Source organism: Perognathus longimembris, chromosome 8, assembly GCF_023159225.1.
Source record: "Perognathus longimembris pacificus isolate PPM17 chromosome 8, ASM2315922v1, whole genome shotgun sequence".
In the NCBI taxonomy this organism is placed as follows: Eukaryota; Metazoa; Chordata; class Mammalia; order Rodentia; family Heteromyidae; genus Perognathus; species Perognathus longimembris.
Genome location: NC_063168.1, coordinates 33,423,983 through 33,443,905, shown reverse-complemented (window position 1 = coordinate 33,443,905; position 19,923 = coordinate 33,423,983). Strand labels below are relative to the sequence as shown.

Here is a 19,923-nt window from a genome sequence, read left to right as displayed (position 1 = left end):
AAAACTGTGTTCCCTTGTAATTTTCAAAAGAAATATTCAGGTGTTGATGAAAAAAATATATGCTTATAGTTGCTCATCATGTCTTTTGATCATAGTGAGTGTTAGAACTAGCTAATGCCTATTGGTTAGCAGTTGGTAAGGCAGACCTTACGTTGTCAGGAGTGTGTGGGTTGGAGATCTGATGAGAGGAAACAAGCCAAACCTGTGCTTTATCAAAATTAAGTTTTAGTGAACACAAATGTCAACTTTATTTATGATCATCATGGACATCTAATTGGGAGTCCTTCATTTCTCCCTTACTTTGTATTCTTATGTGATACAGTTTTCAATTTTTAAATAGAGATGTGATAGAAGACTACAGTCTGTCCAGCAGCAACCTTTGTCAGGTTAACTGTAAGCAGGACTCTTCTTCCCAGGCCCCCAGGCCCTGCTGGCAGCTCCAATCTATTCTTTCTGGGTGGCTGCAGTGCCTATCTGCTCTTGATCTGGCTGTGTTAGTTATTGCCGGCAGACACTGTGATCCCACCCCACCTCTTACCTTTCCTGCTTGTTGTCACATTCTGCATTCTGCCTTGTGCAGGCCTGACTAGGTCCTTCCCCAAACCCTACCATCACCTAAAGAACTGTCATGTATTTATCGACTCTCTGCCAATTCAAGGTACAGGACTCATGTTTTATATCCTTTCACCTTATCTCCATAGTTAAAGAATGTTTGTGATTAGAGATGATTTGGGGTTAACGATAACGAGTTTTATGACTTGTGCCATTAAGTGACACAAGACAAAAATATGTGCCAAATTTTTATTTGCTGTTGCCTTGTTTCTGAAAGTGGATCTGGACCCTTTGTCCTCCGTGTAAACTGAGGGCTTTTTACTCCTTTTGGTAGAGGAAGGGTTTTTCCTTTTTGAGCTTGTTGTCTATGTGTCTATACTGTGAATGTGTATGTGAGGTTGTACATTGCTAGAGAACCAGTAGTTTTCCTGCACTCCTTGGTGGCTGCAGGGCATAACGTTCACCAGCATATGGCTGCTGCTTTTTCCTCTGGCAGCAGTGGCGAGACTGGCAACTTGAGACAGTTGCCTTATTTGCTCAGTTACAGCTCCCTGCATCCTGTCCTCAGCTGCAGTGTGTATGTGTGTACCTCTAGCCAAATGGGATGACCACCTAGTGAGTTGGCCACTTAATTTGTGTCCTAAGCACCCCCTGAGCTGCTCTTGTTCACCTGTACGTGTATACTTGTCTGCCTAGCTCATACAGGGTGAGGCCACTTCAGTTCCTAATTCCAGTAGCACCTTGACACCTCCTTCTGCCTGCCCTTTGTAACCCAGAGGGTTCCTGCTTTCTTGGTGATTGTGGACCATCTCCATCTTGGACATCAGGAACTTTCCTACCATCTGCACCATCTTCAACAAGTTTTGAAACCCTTCTTTTCAGATTGGTCCTTTTGTGGGTACTTTTCATCTGTAAATGAAAAATCACTCCATACATTTTTTCTCTTATCTTCTCAGTTACTCACATATTATATCATTGTATTATTACACTTTCCTTGCTTGAATCACTGACAGGTTTATGTTTCCAGAGTGAAAAGCCCATAGCCCAGCTAAGTCTACAGAAGACTGAGTCAGAGAGAGGTGTTCAGAGCCCCTTGAGGGCGCGCTGAGAGCCTGCTAGACTATACTTGGTTGTGCATGGTTCCTAGAGGTTGGAGTGGAAATGTTACCACACCACATATAGCTTCTGAGCAAGGGCTTCTAAACCACCTCCACTTCCCAGGAAAGGACTGCTTTGTAGCCTTTTTCTAAAATGATTGTTCCCTGATAGGTAAATAGACACTCCCTATTGCCAGGTTGCACATCTGTATCAGGACTCTGCTTGTATGCTCACAGTCATGGTCTTGTAGGTAACAGTTGCTGAAGGCCAGGAGGGAGGTAGAGCTGCCCCCCTCCCTCCAATTTGGGGTTGAGGAAGAGGGTGGCTTGGGTGTGCCATAGAGGAGAGCTGGAATGTTGCCTGGAAGCACACTGCTGAGCCCCATACCTGGCATCTCCCTGTCCATCCAGCCACCTCTTTAAGTCTTATTCCACTCCCTCAAGTCTAATGTGGACTCACTATTTCTAAAACTGTCCTCTAACTCTAGAAAATCCTTCACGTTTTTTCCCATTGTACGTATCTAATTTACCTGGTTCTATTTAATTCTTACTGTGTTCATGACCTTGACCACATGACCAACACCTCTGTGCTTCGCTAAATCCTGAGTACCTTTCAAATGCCAACTGCAAAGTGTTATGGTTCAGAATGATCACCTTGATGATGGCAGATGACTGGGTGTGGGCCAGCTGCACTAGAAGAGGACAGATACCCTCATTCCCAGGAGGTGGGCGTGGTTTTCAGACCAATTATCTTCTTGAGTAGATCATGTTTTAGGGGATAGCAGAGGTTATGAGGCCCTGAGCTCAAGTTCTGGTTATAGAGAAGAGAGTAATTATATGATATTGAGGTGGATAGTGGCCCAGGCTGAAGTGAACAGGTAAGAGATGGGATGTGAGGGATGTGATGGAGGAGAGAGCCCAAGACCTCACTCCTCTTGGAGCCAGGAGAAGAAGCAATTCAAAGAAATACTAGGTTTTTCAACCAGATGCCTGGAACTTGACCAGTTGCAAGTGGGGGACCCAGGTAGAATGTCTCTTTGAGGCATTCTGAAACCATTTAGAAGCTTAGAATGGTCAGACCATGAGTCTTCCTTTTGGAGATGAACTATATGGCAGTAGCTGAATAGAAGAAAACTTAGTACAGAGGTAGCCAAGAACAAAACAAAAAACACATGCTACATTAGAACCCCTTAACAACTATTAAATGAACATCCATGACATGGTAGACAGCAAGTTGTTTTGGTCAGTTACATCATTTTCATTTTATAAGGATAAAGCTGAGGCTGAGAGAATGTTACGTTAAATGACTTATCACAGGTCCAGTAGAACTAGAATTGAACTCTGATTGGTCTGGCTGCAGATGCCAGACTGGTTTTCAGACTGAGGATGGATCAAGGGCATCTCTATCCTCAAGCATCTGCTAGCCTTGTTTTTGTTGTTTCTGTTGGTCCTGCGGCTTGAACTCAGGGCCTGGGTGCTGTACCACTTTGAGCCACGGCACCACTTCCAATTTTCTGGGAGTTAATTGGAGGTAACAGTCTTAGAGACTTTTCCTGTTCAGGCTGGCTTCGAACCACAGTCTTCAGATCTCAGCTTCCTGAGTAACTAGTATTGTAGGCACGAACTACCAACACCTGGCTAAGCTAGCCTTGTTTTCAAAGACAGTTACATCTGGGAGCTGATGTCTCATGACTCTGTAATCCTACCTTTTCAGGAGGCTGAAATCAGAGAATTTCAGTTCAAAGTGAGCCTGGGTAGGAGAGTTCATGAGAATCTTATCGCCAATTAACTACCAAAAAGCTAGAAATAGGGGCTGGGGATATAGCCTAGTGGCAAGAGTGCCTGCCTTGGATACCCGAGGCCCTAGGTTCGATTCCCAGCACCACATATACAGAAAACTGCCAGAAGCGGCGCTGTGGCTCAAGTGGCAGAGTGCTAGCCTTGAGCGGGAAGAAGCCAGGGACAGTGCTTAGGCCCTGAGTCCAAGGCCCAGGACTGGCCAAAAAAAAAAAAAAAAAAAAAAAAGCTAGAAATAGAGGTGTGGTTCAAGTGGTAAAGTTTTAGCCTTGAGTAAAAACACCCAAGGACAACACTCTGGCCCTGAGTTCAAACACATACACACCTCCCCCCCCCAACCCCCCCCCCCACTAAAAATTTTCTACTAAGGACCTAAAACACTTGGTTTATTAAAGGCAGGATACATTGACCTTTCTCTGTCATTATTTTGTTTCTCTGCCCCCTCCCTTTTATTTATTTATTCCCCCCCTCCCCCCGGGGAGCTGCCTGATGGTCTACCGGCTTCCATAGGGTTTTATTCAAGGGAGGGGTTTATATAACACTAATGGCGTCAGGAAGAGGAGGGACTAACTGGGTATTAACGATTGGCTAATGAACTGTCCATCACAGTGATGTCACTGAACTTCCTCTATGGGCGGAGACCACAGCCCCCCAAGGACTGGGCCTCTGGGGTCTCCGGCGCCATTACGAGACATGTGCTTGTAGATGAGAGGGTGGGGCTGGTTTGGTATCTCTTCCGGTTTGGGACCGGAAGGAGATGGGAGGGGCTAGCAGCCAAGCAGCCCCTGGGCTGCCCCCTCCCTTTAAAAAAAATTCTGTATGTATTTACTTGAAGAATAAATGCTTCTCTTTGTCATTGTTTTGTTTCTCTGTCCCCCCCTTTTTAAAAAAAAATATGTATTTATTTGAAGAATAAATGCAGTGGCTAATTTCATTTTTGTCTTGCCTTTTGTTTTGTATTAACAATGAGACCTCTTGTATGTGAGGCAAATGATCTACTACTGAGCTATAACTCCATCCCTGTGGTTAATTTTATTTTAAAAGACAAATACAATTTGAACAAATTAGGCACCCTGGGCTTTGAGGGAGTTGTAACAATGAGTACCAGCACATGTCCTGCCAGATACTTTGATCTATAATGCTGCCTTGGGGACATGGGGGTGAACAGATTCATTAGAAGTACATTTCCCTTTTAATTTTGGACATGAAGGGAAAACCTAATAACTAAGCACCAAGTTCCTTAAACTTAGAATGTAATTCTATGACTTACAGACCAAAAAATAGAAGGAGACACCTCTCAGCCTAGTGCCAGCCTCTCTTGAGGGAATAGGGAGTCCTCGGGTTCCCTCGCTCCAGCTCTGGTCTGTTGCTTCTGTTTGGGAATGAACCGTAGGGACAGCCAAGGTCTTCTGGTCCCACTGAGCTGCTGCACTCATTGCCTCCTCACCTGCCATCTGCCATCATGCTTCGGGGAGATGTTCTCTCCCCCAGAACCACTTAGCTGCACATGATTTGTGCCTCTGTTTGCTGAGCAGAATTTGGGAAGGACTGGCAAGGAGCAGGCAATGGATGGAATAGCATAGTAGGTGATGATGTTAGAAAAGCCACTCTGGACTGACAGGCTCCTAGAGCAAGGGGCACAAGGAGACTGCTTCTCTGTTCTTGTAATCAGGCCTAAGGCCTAGGGTCCTTCTGTATCTTTGAATATTCATGAGTTGGTCATGTTTAAGCAGGTAGCAGGTCCTTTTCAAGTGGAGGCTGCTGACTTAGACACTGCTGGCGGTCAAACCACAAGCTGGGATTCCTTGTTCTGGTAGAGTAGGAGTTGTTTGGTCCTTTCAATTCATGACTACAAGAAGGTTCCGCCTTTTTTTTGTTTTTTTTGTTTTGTTTTTTGGCCAGCCCTAGGGCTTGGACTCAGGGCCTGGGCACTGTCCCTGGCTTCTTTTTGCTCAAGGCTAGCACTCTGCCACTTGAGCCACAGTGCCACTTCTGGCCATTTTCTATATATGTGGTGCTGGGGAATTGAACCCAGGGCCTCATGTATATGAGGCAAACACTCTTGCCACTAGGCTATATCCCCAGCCCTCTTTCTTTCTTTTATTTTTTCAAAATTTTTATTATCAAACTGATGTACAGAGAGGTTACAGTTTCATACCTTGGGCATTGGATACATTTCTTGTACTGTTTGTTACCTTGTCCCTCATTCCCCTCTCCCCCCTCCCCCTTTCCCTTTCCCCCCATGAGTTGTTCAGTTCATTTACACCAAACAGTTTTGCAAGTATTGCTTTTGTAGTTGTTTGCATTTTTTTTTTTACCCTATATACCACTGTTTACCAGTATACATGGTTTCCAATATACTCAGATAAGATACAGAGATAGTGTAGGAACAACCACAGGAAGGGGATACAAGAGGATCATCAATAATAGAAGCTACAGTTACACATAGCACGTTGACAGTAGTTACAACAGTGATATAACAATCGTTTCCGTAACATGGAGTTCGTTTCACTCAGCATCATCTTATGTGTTCATAAGGGTATAGCTATTGGGCTCTTGTGATCCTCTGCTGTGACTTGCCTAAACCTGTGCTAATTATTCCTTATAAGGGAGACCATAGAGTCCATGTTTCTTTGGGTCTGGCTCACTTCACTTAGTATAATTTTTCCAAGTCCTTCCATTTCCTTACAAATGGGGCAATGCCATTCTTTCTGATAGAGGGGTTCTGCCTTTCTTTTACCCTTAAATTTGTGTGTACCCTTAAATTTTTGTTGCTGTGACAAAATGCCTGAGATAAGTCAACTTAAAGGAGGAAAAGTTTATTTTGACTTACTATTTCAGAGACTTTGAAAGTTCATGTTCACTTGGCGTGGTTGCTCCTGTGGTACCACAGTTTATTATGGAGGGGAAGGAAGGAAGTGGTGATGTGACTCAAGTGGTTGACACCAGCTTTGAGAAGAAAAGGCCAGGCCAGAGTTCAAGTTCCCAGTACTGGGACAAAACAAAAAGAGTTGAGGATAGAGAGGGAAGGGTAGGGGGAGGTGACCTTCCGGTATCCTTTCAAGGACATGCCTCCAGTAACCTAACCTTTTACCTTAAAACCTCACTTCCTAAAGTTCCACCTCCTCCCATAGTGCTACAGGCTGTCCATTAACCCTAAATGTAGCTCATGGGTCTTGAGGGGTGGGGTGGGGAAAGGAGACATTTAAGATCCATATCATAAAGCCCCAGTCCTTGGGGGGAAGTGCAGGGCACATTGGCCTAGGCTGTAGGTCTGTTGCCTAGGGTGTGTGCCCCTGGCCTTCTCCCCGCTTCAGTATTCCATGAGAATGGGCTGCTGCTAGTTTGCCTGTCTGCTAGCCAGCACTTTACCATAGTCCTTAACAGTGCTTTCAGATCAGAGGGAACCTTTTAGCACCATCATCCAGTTTGGGGGGCTTCCAGGCTCAGGTCCATGAATGTGATATTAGTATTATTTCAGTGTTTTGGAGTCTAGAAGAAAATTGAAAATGTGTGGCCGGAGTAGCCAATGAAGGCCTTCCTTTGCTTTAGGCTGGAGTTGAACTAACCAAATGCTATAGTGTTGGTCATCTTCTGTGGATAGGTAGGAGGGAGGCCCTGGAGAGTAGAAGGTGACTACTAATTAAAAGAACAATAGGCTAATGGGAAAATTTATGTCTCTGATGATCATAGATTTGAGTGGGATGGAAAAAAAAGTCTCTTTGTTAAAAAATTAAGTGACACGGGCGAAAAACTGCTTCCCCAGGTCAGAAAGTTTGCAGATGCCACTGTCTGTCCTCATGGTTTGGTAATCTTTCCCCATGTTCTACTACAGATATAGGAACCAGGGACCGGACGCCACAGCTCAAATCCTCACTCCATTGCTTGCTGGCTATTCTCATTTTCCATATTTCCTCATAGGAGAGGAGAGAAAAGCTACGTTTTACCAGATCAATAATTTAGTAAATGTTCCTCCTTGTGTTCATATCTGGGTTTTGACGCTTGATAGTTTGGTAATTAATTTTTTAAACTTTGTATAAATCTAAAGCTTTTGAAAAATTAAAAGGTTACCACTGAAAAAAGACTAGGGTTTCCTCAGTCCCTTTCATCATAAGCCTGTGTGGCTGCATTCACTTGCATTATAGTTTAAACTTCATACTTTGGACCTCACACATTGCTTGGATTTGAATCATGGCTGTCTACTTACCACTTGTGTGACCTTGGGCACAGTGCTCAGTGTCCCCATCCAAAAACAGAGAGGGATGTTTAGAGTAGCTGCATCTGGGATTGCTGGTTCCTGGTACACACTTAGTAAAATAAAGCCAATGTGTTCATACTATTGGAAGCAGGAGTCAGTCCTTTCTAGTTGATGACAGCCCAAGGAGAAGACTGGTGCTCTAGGGTGTGAAACACTGTATGTATGGGTCAGGTGGGGTGATGAAGGGTGTGAGGGATCTGGCAGCTACGGATAGGCTGGCTGCTGAGGTGGGTGCCTACCCAGTACCAGGCTCCATGTGCTGTGGTTCCCCTCTGTGGGCAGGTAGTCTCCAAATGTGCAGCTGTGGCTGCACCTCTAAGGTGCCTCCAATTCTGTCACTCAGTAAACCAGGTCTGTGGCATCATATTTTTATCTGGATAGTCACATAGCTTGAGCACATTGTCAGTTGTGTTTTGCAGTCCAATTTTAGCTAATGTTTTTTCCTGCTCCCACATTGTCTTTCTAAACATTTTAGTTGCAAAATAAGGAAGTGGTGTTTTGTTAAACAAAGTCAACTGAAGTGTTGAAGTTTGAAAACTGTCCCTGAGGTAACAGGCTAAGGTTGTTCTTTGTTTGAATATGGGATTTTCTCTTGTCCCACCCTTGTTGGACAAGGTGAAAAGCTAAAGTAATTGTTTGAATATGGGATTTTTCTCTTGTTTCTGTTACAATAAAAATTCCAGGTTTCACCAGGAGGGTTTACATAATTTTCCCTAGCCTTAGAGCAAGTAATTCTTCCTCACATTCTTTTTAAACAGTGTAACTGTCTGCTCAAAAAAGGACACAGAGGGCTGGGGATATAGCCTAGTGGCAAGAGTGCCTGCCTCGGATACACGAGGCCCTAGGTTCAATTCCCCAGCACCACATATACAGAAAACGGCCAGAAGCGGCGCTGTGGCTCAAGTGGCAGAGTGCTAGCCTTGAGCGGGAAGAAGCCAGGGACAGTGCTCAGGCCCTGAGTCCAAGGCCCAGGACTGGCCCCCCCCAAAAAAGGACACAGAATTGGGTTTTATGTATGCAGTGGGAATAATTAGTCAAATACTTACAGAGCTTATTCCCACAGAGGCTTTATGGGAGTCATGGTGTTATATCTCCCTTTCCATGCATTTCAGCTCTTCCTGTGAATCTAAAAGCAAGAGTGCTCATGAAGAACTATGCCCAAGTCCCAAGTGAAAGCCAACATCTAACCTTTGGGACATCTAACCTTCCTCAGGTGGGCTTGGAAGAAATAGCCTTTAGCAAGTAAAGCAAACTGAGCCTTTTTGAATTTAGGCTCTTACAAGAAAAATTGGTCCTCTCTGAAGGGGCAGGAACTGGCATGTCTGTGCTTCCATTTTCCTTCCTTTGATGACTGGTAATGGTCAGGTGTTCATGACCCCAGGCCTTGGGTCCTTTCAGTCTTTCCCTAGTCTCTCAGACTTCACTGTGGACCTGGGCCAGGTTATGAGAATGTAGTTGTGCCCTGTAGAGGAGGAGGACATGCAGAGAGAACCCTGTATTGAGAGCCAGAAGGAAGTCTCATCTCTCTTAATTATTACATAATACCCTCCCAAGCCTCCATTTTCCTTACTGTCAGCTTTCAATGTGAAATGGGCAAGAGGATGCCTTGCACACTGAAGGCCTTGAGACAAGTGCAGGGTGAGGATGGTGTTATTAGAGAACTCTGTGTCTTGACTAAGAAAATAAAAGCCTGAATTATAGCAGGTGAGGTTGGCTGTTATGACCAGGGCCAGCAACCTTATGTATTTGTCATACTTTAACAAGAAGAAGGATTGGTGGCTTCATGGTAGAAACTTCCCTGGCATTCCCAGACCTCTCTAGCCTCCTCCTTAATTGGTTGTACAACTTGTTAGCTTACCTGTAGTCTTTTTTTTTTTAAACATATTTATCCTGAATTTTTCTTAGGCAAATAGCTCTTGGAGTTCACAATCTGCTGTGTCTACTTTATATATAAGGTGTTGTCATTTACTGTAGAAAGTTCAGAAATCATTTCTTGGTGTCTAACATATGACTGAGTTGAAAATTGATGACTAGCATTTGGCTATTGCCTGTAAATAGTATGTGAGTACCTTTCCAAATCTTTCCTTCATTCTTGCTTTTCTTTTTCATACTCATTCCTTCCCTTGTTGCATCTTTCAGCTTAGGAAGAGTTCATGACCTAGAGGCTAGTAGTGCTGGCTGCTTTAGCATGAAGAGAGCTATCACAATTTAGAAAGAACTATTTATTTTGGAAAAGTATTTTGGCTGAACTCTAGAAGTTAAAAAAAGAGGAGAAGCAGCAGCAGCAATTGCTTGGTTTTGTTTTTGTTGCCAGTCCTGGGGACTGAACTCAGGGCCTTAACACTGTCCCTGGCTCAAGGCTATCACTCTGCCACTTGAGCCACAGCGCCACTTCCGGCTTTTTCTATACATGTGGTACTGAGGAATCGAACCCAGGGCTTCATGTATACGAGGCGAACACTTTACCACTAGGCCATATTCCCAGCCCAGCAGCAGCAATTTAACTGTATCTGTGGTTTATTTTCTAAAGTAGATGATTTAATTATTTACCTGCATCAGATACCTGTGCAATGAATAACCTGTTCAGTTGCATTTTGCCCTTGCAAGTTAGGCCTACAGTAAAGAGACTGAAGGTTGCCTGCCAGGCACAGACTCAGATAGATCTTCAAGGAGCCTGTGAGGAAGAAAGCTTATTTTGCCAGAACTGACCTAAAGAAGCACCCTCTTTAGGACCTGAGGTTTAGGTGTGGACAGTTCAAAATTATTCAGGCAGTATGCCATGGGGTTCCTTTAAACTATAATTAAGGAGTAAGAAATGTCTGGTGGTTTCCTCCTTGGAAGGAAGGTACAAGAGGGCTCTTCTTTCTGCTGGCTCAGCCATGAGGTTCTGAAGAGGTAGAAGTGAGGAGAGATGGTGTGGGGATGGAGTCTACTGACTCATCTGACATGCCTGTAGATGTACAAAGGTTTGGGGGCTTGGGGTAGAGGGTGGTGAAGCTGGGTGAAGTGGTGGTATAGTGGTGGCTGCATAGTACTAGCAATTTGGGAGGCTGTGATAGGTTGATTGCTTGAGCCTTGGAGTTCAAGGCCAGTGAACAAAGCAAGGCCTATCTGTGGATTGAACTTCAAAGACAGACTGGGCAGGAAAGTCTTTAGGACTCTTACCTGCAATTAAATAAACACTGAAAAGCCAGAACACTCAAAGCTCAGGTGGTAAAGTACTAGCCTTGAGCCAATAAAGCTCAGAGATAGCACCCAGGCCCTGAGTACAAACCCTTAGAGCCTTGGTACCTGTGGAGATTGGTTTGGTTTCAGAACACCAGCAGTCATGGGTGCTCTAGTCTCTTGTATAGTCATCACCTATACTTCCTTCTGTATACTTTTAACCATCTGTAGCTTACTTATATACCCACTAAGGTACAAATTATTATGCTGTGGTAGTTAGGGAAGAACAATAAGTGGGAAAAGCCCAGATGTGTTGGGGAAAGGCACAGTTGTTTTTCTTTTAACATCTTTGGTCTGTGGCTATGGTGGGCTAACAATATGTCCTAACTGAAGCTGTTTAGCAGTGGTAAGTACAAGCCACTAGGTTGAGATGTAGTAGATTTTAAGACTCAAGAAACAGCTGTGGATTCCTATTGATCTGATCTGGACTGTCCCACATGTAATTGTTTCACAGCAACCCCCCCTGGGACCAGCATCCTTTCATCCTTTTACTTTGTTTGCTAGAACCCAGTGAACTTAAAAAAATCCACTTCTATTTTTGAAAAAGTAAATGCTGCAGTTGACTTAATTAGTCTGACAACTTTGTTTCAGAGGCGCAGAAGGGTGGCTGCCATTGGAATCCCATGGCCTTGGCTGAGTCCAGCCCTGCTCCTAGGTGTCTGAATGTGTTTTCTCAGCCCAGAATATACCTTCTATAATATACTTCAGAAGAAAATCTTTACTGCTCCCTATTGTGTATTGCTTTCCAGCTTTTGCATTGTCTTAATGGTAAACTTGTCTACTTAGTTGTTCTTGTTCAAGCCATCTATTTCAAGGGCGTTAGGATCTTGGAATTATTCCCAACAAACCAACCTTCCTTCCTTCCTTCCTTCCTTCCTTCCTTCCTTCCTTCCTTCCTTCCTTCCTTTTTGTTGTTATTCCTCTGTAACCTATAGCCTGAAATCCTTTGGGATTTCCTGAAATGTCATTAACATTTCTCTTTCTCATCATGCACAGTTTTTCAGTACCTTTGGGTGAAACTCTTACCCAGAGCACATGCACAGTGCCTTTTGTACCCCAAGAAGTTCCCTTCTAACCCTCTCAGAACCCCAACTTCATCTTTTTTTAAAATTTCTATATCCTAGATTTGTTTGCTTCTCCTTGAAGTTTAGATAAATGAAAATTTGAGGTCTAGGGACGTAGAGTGCTTGACCAGCATATGCAGGGTCTTAGGTTTGAGCTCCAGCACTACAAACAAACAAATGAAATCTTTAAAATAAATTGGAAGTTTAGCTTTCACTAAGAGTGTACTGTTGCTTCCCACAGACATTGCTCTTTTTATTAATCATGTTCTTTTTGATGGTATTTGAATAGTCTCAGTTTTGGTTTTTGAAACAAAGCTGGTATGAATCTTCATTTTCTGTTACTTAATATATTTTCTAGCCTTGCAACTGAGCAAGTGTCTCAGCCTCTCTGCTTTCGTCATCTGTAAAATGGTAGGTTGGGAAATAATTTAGGATTAGGACCAGCATTGTTTAAAGAAATGAAGTATGATTGGTAGTTAAAGTGAATGACATGGAACAATATACAGTTCAGCACACAAATACCTGTGTATTGGATCACAATATAAAATTTATTTGTTGGGGCTGGGGATCTGGCTCAGTGGAAGAGCACCTGCCTGGTGAGCGCAAGGCCCCGAGTTCGGTCCTCAGCACTGGAAAAAAACAAAAAAACTACAAAATTTGTTATTATAATTTGTAAACAAGTCAGTTTGCAAAGTACTGATTTGTATGTACCCTTGTAGGCAAAGTAATTGAACAGCCATGAGGTTACTTAGTAATCCTTGCCTCTGCTTTCTGGGTATCTAAAGCAACAGTAATGTTCGTTGTTATTTACATAGTGCTTGCTTATTTACATAGTGCTTGCTATGGGCCAGACAGAATTCTAAAAGCTTTGTATACAAAACCATATGTTTTCGAAGGATTAGGTACCACCACTTTATAGATGGTATGGCTGAGACATTAGTTATGCCCTCAGCCTGAGGCCACAACCCTAGAGAAGAGCCATGAGTTGAGTTGGACCTGGCAAGTCTGAAGTCCTTATTCTTTTTTTTTTTTTTTTTGGCCAGTCCTGGGCCTTGAACTCAGGGCCTGAGCACTGTCCCTGGCTTCCTTTTGCTCAAGGCTAGCACTCTGCCACTTGAGCCACAGCGCCACTTCTGGCCATTTTCTGTATATGTGGTGCTGGGGAATTGAACCCAGGGCCTCATGTGTACAAGGCAAGCTCTCTTGCCACTAGGCCATATCCCCAGCCCAAGTCCTTATTCTTAAAGTAAGTGAATTAAAGTGTATTTGCAAATTGATAATCACTACACCCCTTCATTTTATTCCAGATATGAGACATGAGTGTTGGACGTCGAAGAATAAAATTGTTGGGTATCCTGATGATGGCAAATGTCTTCATTTATTTGATTGTAGAAGTCTCCAAAAGCAGTAGCCAACAGAAAAATGGAAAGGGGGAAGTAATCATACCCAAAGGAAAGTTCTGGAAGACAGCTAGCCCTCCCCATGCATACTGGAACAGAGAACAAGAGAAGTTGAACAGGCGGTACAATCCCATTTTGAGCATGTTGGCCAACCAGACATGGGATATGCATGGGTCCTCAAATATAAGCCATCTGAATTTTTGTGAGCCTGATCTGAGGGTCGCATCAGTTGTGACAGATTTTGACCGTTTGCCAGACAGATTTAAAGACTTTCTTCTATATTTGAGATGTCGAAATTATTCACTGCTTATAGATCAACCAAATAAGTGTGCAAAGAAACCTTTCTTATTGCTGGCAATTAAGTCCCTCACTCCACATTTTGCCAGGAGGCAAGCAATTCGGGAATCCTGGGGCAGAGAAACGAATGTGGGAAACCAGACAGTGGTGAGAGTCTTCTTGCTGGGCCAGACCCCTCCAGAGGACAACCACCCTGATCTTTCAGATATGCTGAAGTTTGAGAGCGAGAAGCACCAAGACATTATTATGTGGAACTACAGAGACACTTTCTTTAACTTGTCTCTGAAAGAAGTGCTCTTTCTCAGGTGGGTGAGTACTTCCTGTCCAGATGCTCAGTTTGTTTTCAAGGGTGATGACGATGTTTTTGTGAACACCCATCACATCCTGAATTACTTGAATAGCATATCCAAGAACAAAGCCAAAGATTTGTTTATAGGTGATGTGATCCACAATGCTGGACCTCATCGTGATAAGAAACTGAAGTACTACATCCCAGAAGTTGTTTACTCTGGGGTCTACCCACCTTATGCTGGGGGAGGTGGCTTCCTTTATTCTGGCAACCTGGCCCTGAGGTTGTACAGTATAACTGATAGGGTCCATCTCTACCCCATCGATGATGTCTATACTGGAATGTGCCTTCAGAAACTGGGCCTCGTTCCAGAGAAACACAAAGGCTTCAGGACATTTGATATTGAGGAGAAAAACAAGAATAACATTTGTTCATATATAGATCTGATGTTAGTACATAGTAGAAAACCTCAAGAGATGATTGATATTTGGTCTCGTTTACAAAGTGCTCATTTAAAATGCTAAACTGTATACATGCTCAGTTTTGCATAGAAAGCATATGTTGACTAGTTGTTTTCTCACATTAGGGTAATTTCTCTGATAAACCATCAGAATTGCCTTCATAAGTAGTATCCAGGTGTGGGCCTCTGAGCCCTTCAGTTTGGTACTGTTGTGACAAGGGAAAGCCAATGATGATGTACTTATGGAGGACTTTATGGAGGACTTATGGAGGACTTTAGCAGGACTGTCAGTTCTGATCTTCCCCGCTGGCTAGTGATCACTATTTTCTCATTTGTCCCCCTTCTCATCTGAAATAGTGTTTCTAGAATTTGGTTATTTTAAATTATTTTTATTTTGCCCTTTTACATAATACTCCTACTTCCATTGGAACAACTAATTTATCTGTAATTTATTGGCTACTAAGATTATGTTATGCAAGACCCAGTGGTTTTCATAAAATGAAGTTGCATTTATTTCCATGATATTTGGATTAATTAAAAAAATTGTCTAGAAAATGAACTTCTGTCAAAAATCTCCTGTCACCCAACAGTATTCTCTTGTGTTAATTTTGCAAGATGAAAGTCACCATGTATGACATGCAGTATGTTTTGTTGTGGTCTTATGGTCATGATAAGAAGCAAGATGGCTTAATTTTTCTTGTATTTCATTTGCTGGGTGGTATGATCATAGGTATCTTATTGTGGTATTTTGAAAATCGTCAGTGTGGTTCCATAATGGCCAACTGAAGATTGAACTGCCCCTGACAAATACATGGATTAATGACTTTTCACTGTGGACCGGGAAAGCATATGTGATTTTGAACTTGTGGTGAAATGATACAAGTTGCAGATCTTAAGTGGTTTGTCATTTGAAAACTCCAGGATTCTATTTCTTGCCATATTTTCAGCATTGTTGCTTATATATAAAATAATTCTGAGTAGTGATTTCTTCCCTGTCTCAGCATAGAAGTGCCTGTGTTTTTATTTATTGTTCAGATCAAAGACCAAAACATTTTCTTAAATATATTTTATGTAATATTTTATTTGTACACAGTGTTGTTGATGAAATATTTAACTACAGCATGATATTTTAAATGTTAAGGTATAACATGTTAAATAAAGCTGTTACTTTTTTGAATTTAAAAATTTGTTTTTTGTGGATATGAATTACTAGAGTTGATAAAATTCTGCCAAACTATTGCTTATATGTACTCTCTCATAACCTGCTTTCATAAAATATTTTTGTTTTTAGAGATAAGGATTCTTATCAGATGTGAAATCTGGACTGTATAAAAGTGGAAATAAAGTCACTGTATTTTTAATTGTTGTGTGTGTAATGTATAATAATAATCTTTATTCTATTTTTGTGTATTTGATTATATTTTTTCCAAAGAAGCCATTTTTCCTAGAAACCGTCACAGTAACATTAAACTAAAAATCTTTATCTCAGAGGAAAATCCATTTTTCCACTTAAAATCTCTAGCATACTTTTTTTTTACTTAGCGTTTATCAAGAAAAGTGTAAGTTTATGCTTCTATCAGTGAATCTAAAGAATCTAATTGGGGAAAGATACAGCATTGTTCATCGTGGAATCTAAAGCAGTGCCATTTAGAGTTTGGTTGTTGGTAAATTACTGAGGCAACTTTGACCAAGTTTTAGGAACATTGCTAATGTTCACTTAAAAAGAAAAAGACATTAAATTGACTTTAAAGGGCAAAAGGACTAATGTAAAATTTAACAAATTCTCTTCTACCTGGAATATAGAGGTCCTTTATGTGCAGATGTGAGTTTACAGAGACATCATAAGTAGGTTTGAAAATAGGCCTTGTTTTTCTGAGAGTTACATGGGTCCTGTATCTCTCCTGTCCAGTAGTTGTTAGCCCATCTCCCAGAGGGTTGCCTTGCTATATTAGCTTTAGAGGAAAATAAAGATCTGAGAACATTGAGACCTAATTAGGTCATAGTTCCTATGTGTCCATATAACTTGACCACAGTCCCGGGTAATAAATTCTTCTCTATGAGATTGCCTTAATGTTTTCTCCTGAAAAGTTTTTTTTTTTTTCCTTCTTCTTCTCTGGTTTCAAGTCTCTTGCAGAGAAAGAAGCCATATTTCAGGTTTGGAGGGTTACTAAAGATGTTTTGGTGGGCCTCCAGTTGGCAAGGGTGCAGTATTTGAAGGTAAGCACTTGGTACCGATGATGTTTAGAGGAGATGTTCTATATTTAACAGAAGTTATTGTTTAGTGGCTGCCTGAGCTCAGTCACTGATCATTTTGGTTCAGTAGTCTGGCTAGCTTTTGCCCAAGCTGAACTCCAACTGTGATCTTTCTATCTCTACTGCCTGAGTATCTGGTATAACTGACCTTAATCCATGTTGCTTACACAATGGAGTCTCATCCAGTCCTCCATCTCCTGGATATAAGTGCAAGTCTACTTCATTCTTTAGAATTGTTTAGCAAATTGAGTCCGCAGTATAAACTGGTGTTAGGCCTTTTTATGGTGATGCCCAAGTCGTGTTTTAGGTTAAAGGTCAGAAATGCTGAAGGAGCATTCACAGGGCTTAGACTTCTCATCAACCCAAGTAGGCCTTAAGACTGAAAGAATGAGAAACCACAGAAGCCAATCCTGACCCCATGTGTATACCCCTCTCCTTTCTTGAGTTGGTCAAGGGAGGCTGGAAAGGAAGGGCAGAAAGTCAAGGGGATCCTTGAGTGCAGAATTAAAAATAACCAAAAAGCTCCCATTTCATGATCTGTTTCATTTTCACTCCTTCAGAGCAGAAAGAAGTGCTATCTTAGTTTCACTTCCCCAAAACATGAAACAAATGAAGCTTTTACTTGGCCTCCAGCTAACTTCTCTCATTTACCTCTGGTGAAATGCTAGGGACTGGAGCTATTGCTCAGTGGTAGAGCACATGCAAGAACAAGGCTCTGGGTTCCATCACCAGTACAGCATAATAGAAGTACCTTTAAAGAAAGAAAAAGGCCAGATGAACTAAAAATTCTTGTTTAGACTAGAAAAAATATTCTGCATTATTGAGATTGTGAGATGTTTGGTTTTTTCCTTAGTGTCCTATGCCATTTTTGTTTTCAGTGCCAGGAATACATGCCAGATAAGAAATTTTGAGACTGAACTTTATTTAGAATAGTACATATGAAAATTTGAAGTATTTATTTTAACACAGACCTCAACACCAAATAAAGAATTTGGAGGCTTTTCATATCACTGTGTCTTGAAAGGTGGAGGTCAGAAATCAGGTACTTTTGTTTTTAAAGAGCTTAGAAAATCTGGTTTGCTCAGATTACATAATGAATTACCATATTTGTTTTTTGGAAGATGGGGCATTTTTTTTTACGTACTAAAAATCTCATCAATCTATATCAGTTGTTTGATGTGCCTCAACTGCAGAAGTATTAAAATATGAAATACTTCATCAGATTAACTGCAATACAGTAGTAGTGTTTTATAGTTAATGTACTGAGTATGGTGGACACCTGTAATTCCAGGACTAGGTGGTGGAGGTAGAAGGGTCTTTAATTGTAGGCCATCCTGGGAGGCCATAGTAAAACTTTATCTCTAAATAAGGGAAACTGGGAGTCTTACTCAGGTGTGCTTCCTGCTTCTCACCTTGAATGGTGTTCAGGAATTTTCATCCCAAGCACCCATTGTGGTTTGAGCTTTGGCAATTCCTTTCTTCCTGTTGTGAAGGGTGGTGTGTTGATTGCATGGAAACAGCAGAATCATTTTGGTCTTATCATGTAAATTAATCAAAGAGGCATGCAGCTTTCTGGTAGAGTGGAGAGGTGCTCTCATCCTAACACACCTGGAGAAATCTTATCCTAAGTGTCTATAGCAAGGATTCACCACCTCATTGCACCTGAAACTTATCCTGGGACTTTACCTTTCGAGTGTGTCAACCAACAGTCAACTTTCTCCAAGCCCCTTGAAATTGGCTTTTTGAACTATTACACTGAATAACCCTGATCCAAGACCCCAACTTCTTTCACTTCATCTTTAAGACATATCAGAAGCCAGGTATTGGTGGCTCACACCTGTAATCCTAGCTACTTGGGGCTAAGATCTGAGGAGCCCAGTTTGAAGCCGGTTTGAAGCCAGGCAGTAGTGTCCAAGGCATTCATAGGTCTGAACTAACAAAAAGCTGGAAGTAGAGATGTGGCTCAAGTGATAGAGCACGAGCCTTGAGCAAAAAAAGCCAAGTGAAAGTACCAGGCTCAGAGTTTAAGACCCAGTATTGGTGAGTCACTTGTGCACAAACACAATCAGAAGAGGACAGATCTTTTTTTTAAAGTTCAGGAACTACCCCTTGCTGTGTATCAAGTGCCTTCCTAGGGGTAGGCATCTGCTGGCCACCACACCCAACTTTCCAGACAACAAACACGCTAAGCGATCCCTGGTATTTTATGGAAGGACTAAATTGACAGGCAGTAGAAGGTAGAGGAAGGCTCTCATGGATTTTGCAGGAAGGGAACAAGTGGTCTTGACCCCAGAAGCTGGAGCTACCTGCCTTCCTCATCTTAGATTGCTTTTGGGATGTTCACCTCATCTGTTCCCAACATTTCTATGATAGTATCATTTCATAACCAGTGCAGTCTTGGGTATTGGATCTTTTTTCTTTCTTTCTTTTGCCAGTCCTGGGCCTTGGACTCAGGGCCTGAGCACTGTCCCTGGCTTCTTCCCGATCAAGGCTAGCACTCTGCCACTTGAGCCACAGCGCCGCTTCTGGCCATTTTCTGTATATGTGGTGCTGGGGAATCGAACCTAGGGCCTCGTGTATCCGAGGCAGGCACTCTTGCCACTAGGCTATATCCCCAGCCCTCTTTTTTCTTTTTAAACCATTTTTGCATAGTGGTTTTATTAGAGGTGGAAGCAAAACACTTCTGACTGTCCGCTCTTGAACAGGATGCCCTGGCGCTCTGTGTGTGTGTGTGTGTGTGTGTGTGTGTGTGTGTGTGTGATTCCTGACCTTTGCAGCAGTTAACCCTATTAGCCAATTCACCTAGAAACTTTCCCTGTCTCCTGATAGGTGACACAACATCCATGATCTAGATTCAGATATTAGAGCCTCCTTTATCTCTCCTGGATATCACCTGCCTCACAGGCTGTCCTTCTATGGAAGCTGCTGGCCGGGCTCCTCCATGAAACCTAGTGCACACTTGGAGGGGCTTTTCAGCTGCCATAAATTTCTGGGGTTGGTAGGAAGTAGCAAGCCTCCCCTTTCCCCCCAGCTTTAGTCTTCCCACAAGACTTCATCTTCCTCCAATTCAAGTTGACCCTCTGCAGCCTTCTCTCTTTTACTCAAAAATTCAAACAGAGGTCAGAATGTGTTTCCTCACTGCAAAACATGGCACAATAATGAGATGAGAAGTAATCTGCATAATTGATGTCTAGTCTGTGGTGTGAAGAGAATGAAAACACAGAGCTGTCT

At 42.3% G+C, this 19,923-nt stretch overlaps 1 protein-coding gene across 3 annotated transcripts in view; it reads left to right on the top strand.

Annotated features, from left to right (window-relative positions):
• The window catches only part of B3gnt2 (UDP-GlcNAc:betaGal beta-1,3-N-acetylglucosaminyltransferase 2), a 32,238-nt gene extending 16,438 nt beyond the window's left edge, over positions 1-15,800 (top strand). The window contains exons 1-2 of one of the 3 annotated variants that reach the window (XM_048352841.1): positions 12,685-13,000; positions 13,221-15,800. In XM_048352841.1, coding sequence (XP_048208798.1) covers positions 13,310-14,503 — 1,194 coding nt within the window. In that variant the 5' untranslated portion in view covers positions 12,685-13,000; positions 13,221-13,309 and the 3' untranslated portion in view covers positions 14,504-15,800. Of the gene's footprint in view, positions 1-12,684; positions 13,004-13,220 lie in introns of those variants that run through there. The other 2 variants (XM_048352840.1, XM_048352839.1) reach the window with 2 other exon arrangements.
• Positions 15,801-19,923: the final 4,123 nt, after the last annotated feature.